The following is a 14,377-nucleotide window of genomic DNA, read 5'->3' on the forward strand; positions in this document are numbered from 1 at the left end:
CAATCAATGAGACGCCTTTATTAAATATCAACCAATCATCGTTCAGGAGGCGGGTTTTTAAGAGAAATAAGCCTGGAGAAAAATAGAGGTTGAGGGGTTCATCTATCTTCTTCGGCAAACCAATATTCAATATGAACACCGAACACATCGCCATCTACTGATTGACTTCACTGCTTTTCTGTTGTGCCTTCAGTTAACAGTTAGATGGAATAAAAAATACTATACCTGCACCTTGTAAGTATACAAATATGATCAAATGCTCTAGTCCATCTGCTCTGTGCACAGTATTTTTTAATTCACCTCTATCCTATTCATTAGGGCACCGAATCCCCCCCCCGTACTGAAGTTATACACCATTAACATTATGACCACCTGCCTAATATTGTGTTGGTCCCCCCTTTCGTTGCCAAAACAGCCCTGACCCGTCATGCACTGTGTATTCTGACACATTTCTATCAGAACCAGCATTAACTTCTTCAGCAATTTGAGGAACAGTAGCTCGTCTGTTGGATCGGACCACACGGGCCAGACTTGGAGATATTCACTTCACTTGTCAGTGGTGTTATGCTTGATCAGTGTGGTTTCCCCTCTTCCCAACAGACCTGATTTAACTAATCAGCTAATTAACAGCCCTTCCTGAATTGAAGGGGGTGTGATAGAGCAGGGAAAGCAGTAAAATGTGTAAGACAGGGGGCAGTCCTTGATCATGGTTGGGAACCTGTATGTAAGCAGAAAGAGACAAACATATAGGACAACCACTAAGCCATGGCCTATTTTGAGCCGTGGACTGTTCTATTCTAGGGGAAAATCCACACCCTTTACAACTGAGCTGCCAGGTTAGACCCTAATAGCAATCTAAGGTGGTATCAAATATTTATCCACTTCCATAGAAAATATCAATGTGGCCCAAGACAGATCTGCATTGCACATACTTAATTATACAACAATAATATTAAATTAATATTGGTGTGATGGCCATGCTTAGTGCTAAGTTGGTACAGGAAATGGCTGGCCTCCCCTTGGCTATTCCTATGTTCCAGTCTTCAGCGTCATGATAGTGGGTATGGTGCTGGTATGAGTGTATAAGGTATAACAGCATTACTGAGAAACACCTCAGAGTTACAGGGTTAAGAATACAATATCCAGTCAATAGTGTTCAGTGCTAAAAACAAACAAACAAACAGAAATTCAATGATGAAGAGGACGAGAAGTCTAGACTCTAATTTTACACATGCAAGGTACACTAACAAGGTAATTGTGTGTTTATTGAAGTGGGCAGTAAATGCATATAGGTACCACACAAACCCCTTAGCCCGAGGATATTTTGCCGTCTATATGATTATTTTTCCACATTTCTGAAAGCCTAAACATTGGTTGGGAATGTATAAATGTAGCACTGTTGTCGGTGGGTTGATTGTGAGGTAATCTTGTGTTGCTCATATGAGTAGAAATACAGTATGGTGTCTGTCCTCTAAATGACTTTGAATGTGTGTTTTTGTTAGGGAGGGGACAAAAACGTTGAGAAGTGGGAGGAAACACAAAAGAATGCGTCCTCTCTGAAATTTGCAATCCAGTGGAGTGAGTGCTGTGTTTTGACAACAACTATTATATCAAATAATTTCACCTCCTACAGCCTCAGAAGTGCTTTTCTGGCACGGCTGATGAAGGATGTTTGTCTAAGATGTCCTGTTTCTCTGGACATCTACAATTATTTTTTGGACATCTACAATTATTACTATTGCACACTGCAATTACTTCCTTGATTCTTCACACACACACACACACACACACACACACACAGGTAAAGTGTAGGATTTAACACAACATACAGTGCTTTGCTGGATTCAGTGTGTGCCGTGGATGAATTTATCACAATATTACCCTAGTAATAGTCATTGAGAGAGCACATCAAACCCAGATGTTTCATGAGAAACTTCACGCCATCAGCAGCTGATGTACAATATAGTTTTTGTCATTAGTGTTGTTCACAGATTATGCCACTGATTATTATGGTGCCTTCCTTGCATAACTAATTACCTTGACAGACAGAGAGGCACAAGATCACACAATATCTGAAGCCCTGTCTGAGCTGGAAAAACATGCCAAGGGCATGTAAGGCCAAGTGAATAAAAGGATAGGGGCTGCTTTGTTTAAAGACCAAACACTTTCTTTTACTGCTATTAAACTGTTCTCTCTGTCACATAGAAAATACAAAAAACATACAAAAAACAATAAGATACTGATTTAAATGTTACAGTATCCAAGATCAACGAACATTTTTTTTTTCCTGTTGAATGCATGTGTTTATTTTTTCATCACAGATCATACCACAATTTTTTCCATACGGCTACCCAGAGGAGAAAGTGATGAAACATACTGAGGGACAGTGGTGTGTTTGTGAGAAAGAGAAGCCTGACAACTCACTTAGATCAGGATTCCCTCGGGTCAAGTCTCCCCATGAATTCTCTCTCTCTCTCACTCTCTCACTCTGTGTGTGTGTGTGTGTTTGCATCTGCGTGTTTTGTTGTTCCTCCAATGCATGAGCCCTTAGGAGGCCACTTTCGATAGCCAGCTGATCCCAGTGTTCCACCTCCCTCCTGCCACTGAAACTGACATCTGGGAGCTCATTAGAGGAGGAAGGAGAGGCAGTGAGCTGTCTCCTGGGTTACAGACCTGAAGTGTGTCTCTGGGTAAAGTCCCTACTAGTGGAAACTCAGACCGTCCATCCAATTAACAAAACATATGATTCTGGAAAATACATCTCACTTTAATATATAAATGAAACAATTTTTTGTAAGTAACTTACTTGGCTGTGTGAATAGAGCGGCAGAAATGAATGAAATATGGGCTTAGTGAATTCTGATAGACTTAATATAACACTGCCACAAGTCTTGTGTATGAATAAATGACTGTACTGACACATCCTATAATTAAAGAAAAGTAAGTTATCTAAAATCATAACTTCATTAGAGACAAAATATTTCTAAATACATAAATACCAGCAACAAAAGAATGTGCATGCTGTACTTCATTACATTACACAAGTAAAATTACAAACTATATATATATATATATATATATATATATATATATATATATATATATATATATATATATATATATATATATATATTCATAAACCTTGTCATGTGATTTTTTTTACTATAGGCTTAAATCTGAACTTCACTGCAAAATAAAATGCATTTTACGCAATGTATTCTTTGAGATTCGGGTAAAACATCCTGCGGCTAGCTCGTTATTAGGAAGTAGTGTTCTTTAGAATAGATATGTTGCATAAAAAACAATGAACAGAGAATCAGTCAAAATTTTACATGCTGGGGTTTGCCATTCAGATCAGTTCTTTTATTGTTCTTCCATTGCAGTTGTTCACTTTTCTATGATCTGTTGGAAGTTCTTGTTTTTTTGTTTTTTTTTAATTCAAATGTTGCTTCCAAAGCTGTGAAAGAGCACATACACAGAATTTGGCAGTCAAATCCTAGACTTTTGCACTCGGATATGTTGTAGCTTGAGCTTGAGAGGGTGAATAAGGGGTGTGGTTTCTTAGAGCTTACCTCATCCACCCCAGTGGACTTCTCTGGTAACCTGACGAATCACAGGGCACAAAACACACCTGTGTATGCATGGAGCGTAGCCATTGGCCAGAGTATGAAAACGACACCTGGGCAGGGCTCCAAGGTGTACCTGAAGACCCAGATCTTTTTGTAGACGCAGTTTCTTCGCTTCAGGAGCTTCAGGAGATTGTGTTTCTCGTAGTGCTTGAGATTCCACTTCTATTGTTCTGCTGATTTGTTGCACCATCAGCTCTCCTCAAACAGGCTCGTGAACTTTCGGTCAACATGGAAGCAGCAGTTGGCCCTTCGGCAAATGGAAGGAGCAGGAAGTAAACTCGATCGGTTAAATGGGCACAGCAAGGCGACACAATGGCATTTCTTGTTCACGGCTGCATCCCGAATGACCACCCCAACAATCAAAATGGTAACTTACCATTACAATTCACTTTATTTATTTATTTTACTATTCTAAAATGTATTTAAAAAATGAATGATCTCGCTTAATAGACTTAAAGTAGACCAAAATATAGATGCTTAACAGATTCACTATAACCCCCATGACCTGACAAACCTGTTGGGTCACTTCAAAACAAACAGAAAGAAAATTAGAACTTATTTGTTTAGATTCAAAACAGGACATACGCGTTATTTATATCAAAATGCAATCTTATCATCTTAAGTACATTTTATTAAGATAGACGTGCATGTGATAGTGTTTACAGTTTATAGTCATTTTTTCGTTGCCTGATGTATTTTAGCGGCTTCACTAAAAAAAACCATTTAAAACACTTGCTATTTCTATTTCATATTTTATTATTAGAATTAGTTAAGTGTCTCTTAGTAAACAACTTAAGTAGATGTGACGCATGGTGTGTATTTTTTATTAGTCAGTCAAATGCATGTCAAATGCGTAGGCTTTCATTTGTAGTAGTATTTCTTAGTTTGGTTTCATATGCTATTCAGATGAGAAGTCAATCAGGTGCAGCCTCAGGTGCAGATGACCAAGGTGCCATTTTAATAAGCGTGACTAAGCACTTCCATTGCCACCTCGGTGGCCTGCTGTAAACGCTGTGTTGCATGCCACAGACACAGGTTTGTTTTGATGAAGGTGCAACCAGCAAGGCTCTCCCGAGCTTAGACTCTCCCTGGTGATTTTGCCGAGGTGAGAATACCTTTGGGACACTTCAGAGTGTTAATTAGTCAGGGGTAACTTTGGGACATGAGCTTTGGGACATGATCTTATAAATACTACCACATGGTATTTTACATAAGTGCAAATAACGAGAGGTCATTAACACGTTCTCGTACATGAAAGGGATGAGAAATGCAATCTGAAATTTATAAAAGTTTATGATTTTAGATTTTTTGTGCTGTAAAATAATTAGCTAATGTCAAAGCATTTCTGACTTAATAATCACTGATTCGGTTAAAACAAAAGTCTATAAAATACTTCACAGAGATATATTGCAGTAAAGAATATTTAGCATTCCCCCAAAAAAAGTGATTCCTCAATGACCATTATATATTCTCTTCAAACATTCATCTATAAAGAGAGGAACATATGATAAGGACAGATATACAGAACTATGAAAGAGTGAGCAATCTGAACCTGGATGGGTATTTATCAAGCACATAACAATGCATTGCACTGTGGTATAATGATATGCTCCCTAATCCCAGTGATTTATCAGGTACCAGCAAGAGAAGAGCAGAGCAAGAAGATAACAAGGATGGTCATCTCCATCTTACGAGGCAGTTTTGGATGTCATAGAATTCTCTAATACTGCCTGGTAATGATGCAGATGGCCCTCTACTCGAAAACTCTACAGAAATGCAGTGATGCTAAAATAACCCATGGTAAGATGATCATGGCTTTATTAGTAGTAGAATTATTATACACTCCTCTTAGGGCACATCTTACCTGACAGTGCTGGGCTGAATACTGGTGTTCTAACACTGTCTGGTAATGATGCACACTGAGAGCGAGAAACACGAGTATCATCCATCATGAAGAATTATATCATTTATTATGCGTTTACTTTCAGGCTAGACAATCTGACACTAAAAGCAATATGTGTCATAAGTTGCCATGTATGCAAGTGAGGAGAGCTACTATTACACAATACACACACGTAGCATCTCGTACAATACCTTGACAGTGTGAATATTGGAAAAGAAAAATGTCATGTTAAAGGTGAGACTGGGTGTTTTCATCTCACTTTCATACGGCTTTTGTTATGAGATTTAAAATTCACCACTAGTTTTTCAGCCCCTCCCTGTTGCACTGAAATACTGAATGATCGTCTCAATGGCTGGTGTTAGAGGGAGCCCCCTCCCCAAACACACACACACACACACACCTTCTAGTGTGCTCTGTCAACCTGTGATTGGTTCTTTAAACCCCACCTCTATGGCTTATTATGTTGGTGACACATGAGATGTGTGTGAGAAAAGGGTTCCTTTTTTATTCTCTGTGATAAAGGAAAAGGAAGTTATTACTGTCACTGAAAAGACATACAACACATTTTAGAACCCGGGTTATAGATGCTCTGTTTTAAGTTATGCTTTATCTCATGACAGTTTTAGAAAGGTTTAAATAAGCAGCGTACATATGACGGGTTCAAAAAGAGATATATAGGATATATATATATATATATATATAGGATCTTTCCTACTGCACACTCAAAAACAGGGTCAATCATAGATCTGAATAATTCCACACATGCAATCCAAATTCACAATAGACAGCTGCCACATAAAAGCATTTAACAACCATGTCATGTTCAAGGTAATGTTTGCCAAGGGCCTGCTCTTAAAGTGTAGTGTAACCAAACCTTTCTTTACTTTATCCCAGCCCCCATTAGCAGCAGCATTTTTACTGTTCTATTCACATTCATAAAACTCCCATGAATCTTTTCTATATCCCATTGTAACCATGCTGCTTTTATTTGGTCTGCCTTTTTGCCATGTCTAATTATTTGTCTCTGTCTCACTTTCTGTCCTTGTACAGTTTCACCACAAAGCCTGATTCTTCCCCTGGCTCTTCCCTTCTCCTGTGTGCATCTATAAAATCCTCTGATTTGCGTCTTACCAGGCATGTTTAGATGTTGGCATTCTCTCTAATACTGCCTGGTAATGCTGCCAATCACACGGAAGTAGATCTTCATGACCTTCCATCTCAGTCAGTACAGGACCCTTTTGGATGTTAGCAGTGTAGCTTCTGTTCATCTGCTGACCTAATGTATCTTTAGTACCATTAACGACGAGGTGAATCGATGCAAATCCTCAAATTTAATCAGTATATGCAATAAATGTTATTTCATTCGAATGTGCTTGTATGTGTGTCATTACTTTTTGTACTACCTGCCGTGGATTATTTCTAAACAATGTATAATAAAGAAATGTTCACATCCCAGCGCTGCCGGAGAAATTAATGGAGCCTTGAACAAAGGGTGGTGTAAAAAGGGTCAATTAAGCTGAAAAATGAAGAAATTATGTGGTATTAAGTTGTTAAGCCTTTTACTCATCAGAACCATTAACCCATGAATGCTCAGCTCTGTGCTAAACTGTGTCATAGTTTTGGTTGAAAGTATTTGCCAAATAAATCATTCAAACTCAAATTTTATTTGTCATGTTTTTAACCATACACAGTATGACATTTAGGGAAATGCTTGTATGACTGTCTTCCCATCAGAGTTTAATAAATTGCACAGGAGTTATGTTCCAGTATAGGTGCAAAATAGTCTTTGTGCTAATGAGCTGTGCTGAGCTGAGTGCAAAAATTAGTAGAATGTGTAATATCATGATAATCTAGTCTTTGGTTGATTGTGTGTGTGTGTGTGTGTGAGATGAGAACCAAATCCAATTGTTCCTCAGTTCTCGGTGTCCAACTGGTTGAGAGCCCGAATGGCCTGCGGGAAGAAGCTCCTCCTCGTTCTCTCTGTGTTGGCCTTTAGGGAGCAGAAGTGCTTCCCTGACCGCAACAGAGAGAAGAGTCCATTGTTCAGATGGCTGAGGTCCTTCACTATCTTCTTGGCCTTGGTCCAGCACCACTTGCTGTAGATGGACTGCAGGTCAGGGAGCTCAGTGTGAATGATGCACTCAGCTGATCGCACCACTCTCTGTAGAGCCTGTCTGTCCTGCTTGAGGCTGTTCCCAAACCAAGTTGTGTTATGTCCCATCAAGATTCTCTCTCTCTCTCTCTCTCTCTCTCTCTCTCTCTCAAAATCTTCTGAGCTCCCAAAACAAGGTCATATTTCCCATGACAAAGGGAGACTAGTAAATAAGAGAGACAGTCACTAGGCCATCATACTGTATCTGTATCTAGCTCAGCATATTCTATTCCTGCTCATCAGGAAAACTTGTTAGCCGTTAGTTTCATTGTTGTCATGGCTGATGTACAAATATAACCTCAAATAAACTTTTAGATAAACCAAATTCTGTCCATTCAGCTCTCGTATTTGATTATAAATGGTTTAAAGTCAATTTGTTCTTTGAGAATTCAGTTGCAGCGGCATAGTACACGAGTTGCTTTTCGCATTTTTTCCGAAAATGGTCCTGTATTTTCAATGTCACATTCCCTCCCTTTCAGCCATGCCATATGAATTTTGCTCTTTTTAGCTCAGTACAACCACAGTACATAGAACAAATTAAGCCTATGACTATGCTAAAGTGGAAGTCATGTAGATCTGGTCCACAATCTTATATTCAGAGGAATACTGTGTACAACTACTTTAACCACACTGTTATACCAGTTTCAGGCCTGAGTGGCTATTGTTACTGCTCTATTATGGTGAACTTCAAACATTAGCAGCAGCTGCTTTAGTAGCAGCTGGCTAAGGCTAATGATAACTCAAATGGTGATGACTACCTTTTCAAAACAGATAGATAGATAGATAGATAGATAGATAGATAGATAGATAGATAGATAGATAGATAGATAGATAGATAGATAGATAGATAGATAGATAGATAGATAGACTACCAACAAAAGCTTAGATATTTGGCTTTTGGGTGAAATTTATGGAAAATGTAAAAAGTTCACACTACAGTGATATTATATCATGAAAGTAGGGCATTTAAGTAGAAGCATGCAATGGTGATTTCCTCATCTCAAACAATTTATTGAAACAAAAGCCAACAACAGTGGTGGGTTTACCACAACAAAAAATGTCAGTGTCTCAATAATTTGTCATGTGCCCTCGACCATCAATTACAGCTTGACAACGACGTCTCATGCTGTTCACGAGTCGACTTATTGGCTGCTGAGGCATGGCATTCCACTCTTCTTGAAGGGCGGCCCTCAGGTCATTGAGGTTCTGGGGTGCAGGGTTATGAGCCTCTACACGGCGACTCAGCTGATCCCACAGGTTTTCTATGGGATTCAGGTCTGGAGAAAGTGCAGGCCACTCCATTTGAGGTACCCCAGCCTCCAGCAGCCGTTCCCTATTAATGCAACCTCAATGAGCTGGAGCATTGTCGTCCATGAAGATGAAATTAGGCCTGTGTTGTTCATGCAGGGGCACAATGATTGGATTAATGATGTTATTTAGGTAGTATTGGCTTGTCACTGTACCATTCACAAGATGTAGGGCAGTTCTGTATTGAGTAGACACACCTGCCCAGACTGTAACACCACCACAACAGTGGCTGATGCATAGCACTCTCCTTGACGTCTCCAACTTCGTTGGCGGTCATCATTTCTGCTCAACGTGAATCGACTTTCATCAGAGAACAGCACTGAGGCCCACTGGTCCCTCGTCCAGCGTAAATGCTCCCTGGCCTGACAACTGTGCCTGGTGGTGTGGTCAGGTACCCTTGCAGGTCGTCTAGCACGCAGACCACACTGATGTAAACGGTTAGATAGATATGACCAACGGTTTCGGATGGTCTGACGTGACACTTGGGTGCCTCTCACCTCCCTTAAATGTGCCTGGAATTGAGTGGCATTCATCATCCGGTTCCACAGGGCACTGTTCACAATGAAGCGGTCATCAACATAGGATGTGGCCAAAGGACGTCCACTTCTATGCCTTTCTGTGACTCTTCCATTCTCTCTGTATCTCTGTCGCAACCTGCTGATGAAACTCTGTGACACTCTAAGCTCAGTGGCCACTTCCCTCTGAGAACATCCTGTTTGAAGCCTCGCAATGGCGAGGTACTGTTGATCAACTGTTAGGTGTCGTCTTGGTCTCATGATGTCAAAATGTGAACAGCATGATGAAGAGGACTGTTTAAATACCAATTCTAATTGAACCAGAAAATGTATTGGTCAATTCATGGATCAAACACCAGTTCTGAATTTTGCCTTTAAGCACCTTGTTAGAGAACAGCAAGTTATGCAAAAAGTACTGAAACACTGAACAGATGCACATTTTAGGTGCATCCTGAAATTTCACCCAAAAGCCGAATATCCTTAACTTTTTGTGAGTAGTGTAGATAGATAGATAGATAGATAGATAGATAGATAGATAGATAGATAGATAGATAGATAGATAGTAGTGCAGAAACACAGTTGTGGACTTAACCATATTTACATTAGTATTTACATCACAGTACACGTGCAAACTAGCAGTAGATAATAAATATAAAGTAATTTGAAAGTCTAGGAAAAAGGTGTTAATGGCTGCAGTAGTGTGGTGTGAGAGTTTTATCCCCTGTCTCACACACAGGTGAACTTTTGTACAATGTTATTGCAAATGGTATGAATGACCTCCTGTAACATTCTCTGTGGCAATGAATCTGAAGGAGCTTTTTGGTGAATGAGCTCTGCTGACTCTTTAGTGTATTGTAGATATGAATGAATGAATGAATGAATGAATGAATGAATGAATGAATGAACAAATGAAAAACAGATTTAATACGTGAACAAAATTACTAGGCTAGAAATACAACCTCTTTTCCATTGTGGTCCTCAGTTTGAGAGCTACGGTAGATTTTTGTAGACATTTTTACATATCAACCACATTTTTTTTTATCTCCCCAATTTGTATCTCCCCATTAAAGAAAGGACTACTTGGTAACAAACACACTACTGTGTTATTCTATACTAACTAACACAATGACTAACTAAAATAACAAGTCTCCTTCTTGTAACATGTAGCAATAGAAATAGCCTTTATTTGTCACATATACATTACTGCACAGTGAAATTCTTTCTTCGCATATCCCATCCTTGGAGGTTGGGGTCAGAGCGCAGGGTCAGCCATGATACAGTGCCCCTGGAGCAGAGAGGGTTAAGGGCCTTGCTCAAGGACCCAACAGTGGCAACTTGGTGGTGCTGGGGCTTGAACCCCCGATCTTCCGGTCAACATTTGTACAGTAATTGATCATGTGTTTATTTGGAAATGTTATATGTAAAGTGTCCTCAGTTTGATAATGTCTGTTGAGATATAAAACTTTACTGATGGTATTGTAGTAGTATGTGTAGGTTCTCATATTTGGCCTCACTATTTTTCCTATCACTCTTCCGATCCACTAGATGGCAGCATCTTCATGATTTCATATCCATAGAAAAAGTGTTTTTTGAAATCACTTCCTTAGCACGTTTCGCTGCGTTATTTTGAGATTAATTCTTTTGTATTTTCACAAGTACGTTGTTTTGTATTTCGCATTTAAGACCTAGAAATGTCAGGAATCCCTCCAGACTCATGGCAGCCCGCGACGGTGTCACTCGAGACTTCGTAAGTAAAAGCACTTTATATTTCTGCGTGAATTAACGGCTAACAAGCTAACTGGCTAACCTGCTACACAGGAGGTACACGAGATTGCCAAAAGTCTTGGGACGGGGACGTCTGTCTTTACATGCACATGAATATAATATGGAGTTGGCCCGCCCTTTGCAGCTATAAGAGCTTCAAATCTTCCGGGAAGGATTTCCACAAGGTTTAGGAGTGTGTTTATGGGAATTTTTGACCATTCCTCTAAAAGCACATTTGTGAGATCAGACACTGATGTTGCCTGGCTCACAGTCTCCGCTATAATTCATCCCAAAGGTGTTTTATCGGGTTGAGGTCAGGACTCCTTCTCATCCTACCTCAGTGCATGACATCAGAATTGTGCTTCTAGAGGAGTGGTCAAAAATTCCCAGTCACACTCCTAAACCTTGTGGAAAGCCTTCCCAAAAGAGTTGAAGCTGTTATAGCTGTAAAGAACAGGACAACTCCATATTACATTCATGTGCATGTAAAGGCAGATGTTCCAGTTTTGGCCTGGCTCGCAGTCTCTGCTCTAATTCATCCCAAAGGTGTTCTATCAGGTTGAGGTCAGGACTCTGTGAAGTTCCTCCACACCAAACTCTCTCATCCATGTCTTTATGGACCTTGCTTTGTGCACTGGTGTACAGTCATGTTGGAACAGGAAGGGGTCATCCCCAAACTGTTCCCACAAAGCTGGGAGCATGAAATTGTCCAAAATGTCTTGGTATGCTGAAGCATTAAGAGTTCCTTTCACTGGAACTAATGGCCAAGCCTTGAACAACACCACCTGAATTCAATGATTTGGAGGGGTCTCCCAAAACGTTTGGCAATACAGCGTCGTACTTCTCTATAAGCAACGTTGGACTGTCCAGCTTCATTCTTTTTAGCGCTAATGTATTTAAAAACGGTAGACGAGCACCTGAAACTTCATTGTGTTACTGTGTTTTGTAGTATGGGGACCATCGTATTGGAGTTGTACTGGAAACACGCACCTAAAACCTGCAAGAACTTCGCTGAGCTGGGCAGACGAGGATACTACAACACCACCAAGTTTCATCGCATCATTAAAGACTTCATGGTGCAGGGCGGCGATCCTACAGGAACTGGTGAGCCATGACGGAGTGTACTGTGGACTGTTGTCATTTGTCAAAGAAAGAGATTACGTGTGTGACCGATTCTCTGGATACAGATTAATTCACGGTGCCTTACATGACAAAGTATTCAAATGATTTGATTTCTAAACTTGGACATGTGCCTTAAATTCAATTTGGTAGATAAACTCAAGTACAATGTCCATTTGCAACGAACATGAACCCAATGAGTACACAGAAGGCTTCTGTCCCCATCCTCATCATCATTCTTTTCCTCCACTGCTACCCCATCATCATCATCATCATCAAGCGTGTTTCCTTAAACACAACTAGACAGTGTTATAGCAACGATAACACACTTTCATTAAGCACAGCAACAATTTCATCTTCTGCAAGAAGAATTTAATGCCTAGACAAGACTTGCAAAGGCAAGGAAAATTCTAATATGTTAGTGTAACAATATCTAACATGTTCTTAAACATTTATCTAGTCAGAAATGCAAATGCACTGTAGTGGATAATATCAGACAGATCTTTAAAAAATCTTTTCGTATCCTCTCAGGCCGTGGTGGTGCATGTATATACGGAAAACAGTTTGAGGATGAACTTCACCCGGAGTTGAAATTCACAGGTGGGTCAGACCAGCTGGATAATGCTTAAGATTTGCCATATTACAAGACATAGTGGTAGTCTAAGAATGCATCTAACACTGGAAATTAAAAACCCTTTTGTTTATAGCACTAGAGAAGGAATTAAGCACACTATTATGTTAAACACAGCTTGCCTGAATCGTTAGTGTAAATTTCTGGTTTAGTGTGTGTGTGTGTAGTTGTAGTTACAGTCTAACATGAAATCATATGCACAAATTCTTTCTCCTACTGAATTTACTTCACTGATGATCACTGTTTTGTTTTTAGGTGCTGGAATCCTTGCTATGGCTAACGCAGGCCCAGACACAAACGGGAGTCAGTTCTTTTTGACTCTGGCCCCCACACAGTGGCTTGATGGCAAGCACACTATATTTGGGAGAGTTTGCCAAGGCATGAGTGTTCTCAATCGAATTGGCATGGTGGAGACTAACAGTCAAGATCGCCCTGTGGAGGAGATAAAAATACTCCGGGTCAATCTATCTAACTGACACATGTCAGTTATTTTGTACAGTATTAGTTTGTTTTTGTTTTTTTTTAAATAAACAATAAACCATTATTTTGTAATGTTTGCAATGTGTGATTTGCATTAGGCTTCTTTTTTTTTTTCAGGGTAAAATTCTTATGTACACTTTTCTGTGTCAGTTTTATTCATTACAAGCAAAAATGATCCACTAATAAGATCCAAATACAGAAGTATGATTTTTATATTAATTGGTTGTATAGAAAGATTAAATAACATAAAACAGACACTGGAGGAATTATTGCAGTTACCAGTATAGCAACTGTAAATAGGAAAGGGGAAAAAAGCCCTCTCGTTCTTACTACATCTGGATATTCCTCTATAAATACAAACTTTAAATATATTATTTATTAGCATATACATCGATCAGGCATAACATTATGAGCAGTGCCAGGTGAAGTGAATAACACTGATTATCTCCTCATCATGGCACGTGTTAGTGGGTGGGATATATTAGGCAGCAAGTGAACATTTTGTCCTCAAAGTTGATGTGTTAGAAGCAAGAGAAATGGGCAAATGTAAGGATTTGAGCGAGTTTGATGAGGGCCAGATTGTGATGGCTAGACGACTGGATCAGAGCATCTCCAAAACTGCAGCTCTTGTGGGGTGTTCCCGGTCTGCAGGGGTCAGTATCTATCAAAAGTATCCTTTTAGTCCTGTAAGTATCCTTTAAGTCCTGTTAGGGTTAGGTTTTGTGAATGTACAATGACTCCCCCATCACAGACTGAAGTCTGCATGGGTGTATAGGGAGACAAGGAAAGGATTAAGGGTTAGGGTTTGGCCAATATTCACTAAATTATTAAATGTCAAAGCTGGTTTTTTTCCACATATGCCAGGTTTGTTAGGAA

At 39.6% G+C, this 14,377-nt stretch overlaps 1 protein-coding gene and 1 long non-coding RNA gene across 2 annotated transcripts; both read left to right on the top strand.

Moving 5' to 3' along the window:
- Window positions 1-3,734: 3,734 nt before the first annotated feature.
- On the top strand, window positions 3,735-6,900 carry LOC131361329 (uncharacterized). The gene is made up of 2 exons (XR_009206017.1): window positions 3,735-3,996; window positions 6,583-6,900. It is a non-coding gene; the product is annotated as an uncharacterized LOC131361329 (long non-coding RNA).
- A 4,185-nt stretch (window positions 6,901-11,085) lies between these two features.
- ppil1 (peptidylprolyl isomerase (cyclophilin)-like 1) lies at window positions 11,086-13,577 on the top strand. Its single transcript, XM_058402248.1, has 4 exons — window positions 11,086-11,254; window positions 12,221-12,375; window positions 12,922-12,990; window positions 13,277-13,577. Exons 1-4 carry the CDS (start codon window positions 11,199-11,201, stop codon window positions 13,495-13,497), a joined length of 501 nt encoding a protein of 166 aa, XP_058258231.1. The 5' UTR covers window positions 11,086-11,198; the 3' UTR covers window positions 13,498-13,577.
- The last annotated feature ends 800 nt before the right edge of the window (window positions 13,578-14,377 follow it).

The sequence above is a fragment of the Hemibagrus wyckioides genome, linkage group LG11 (genome assembly GCF_019097595.1).
Source record: "Hemibagrus wyckioides isolate EC202008001 linkage group LG11, SWU_Hwy_1.0, whole genome shotgun sequence".
NCBI classification, from domain to species: domain Eukaryota; kingdom Metazoa; phylum Chordata; class Actinopteri; order Siluriformes; family Bagridae; genus Hemibagrus; species Hemibagrus wyckioides.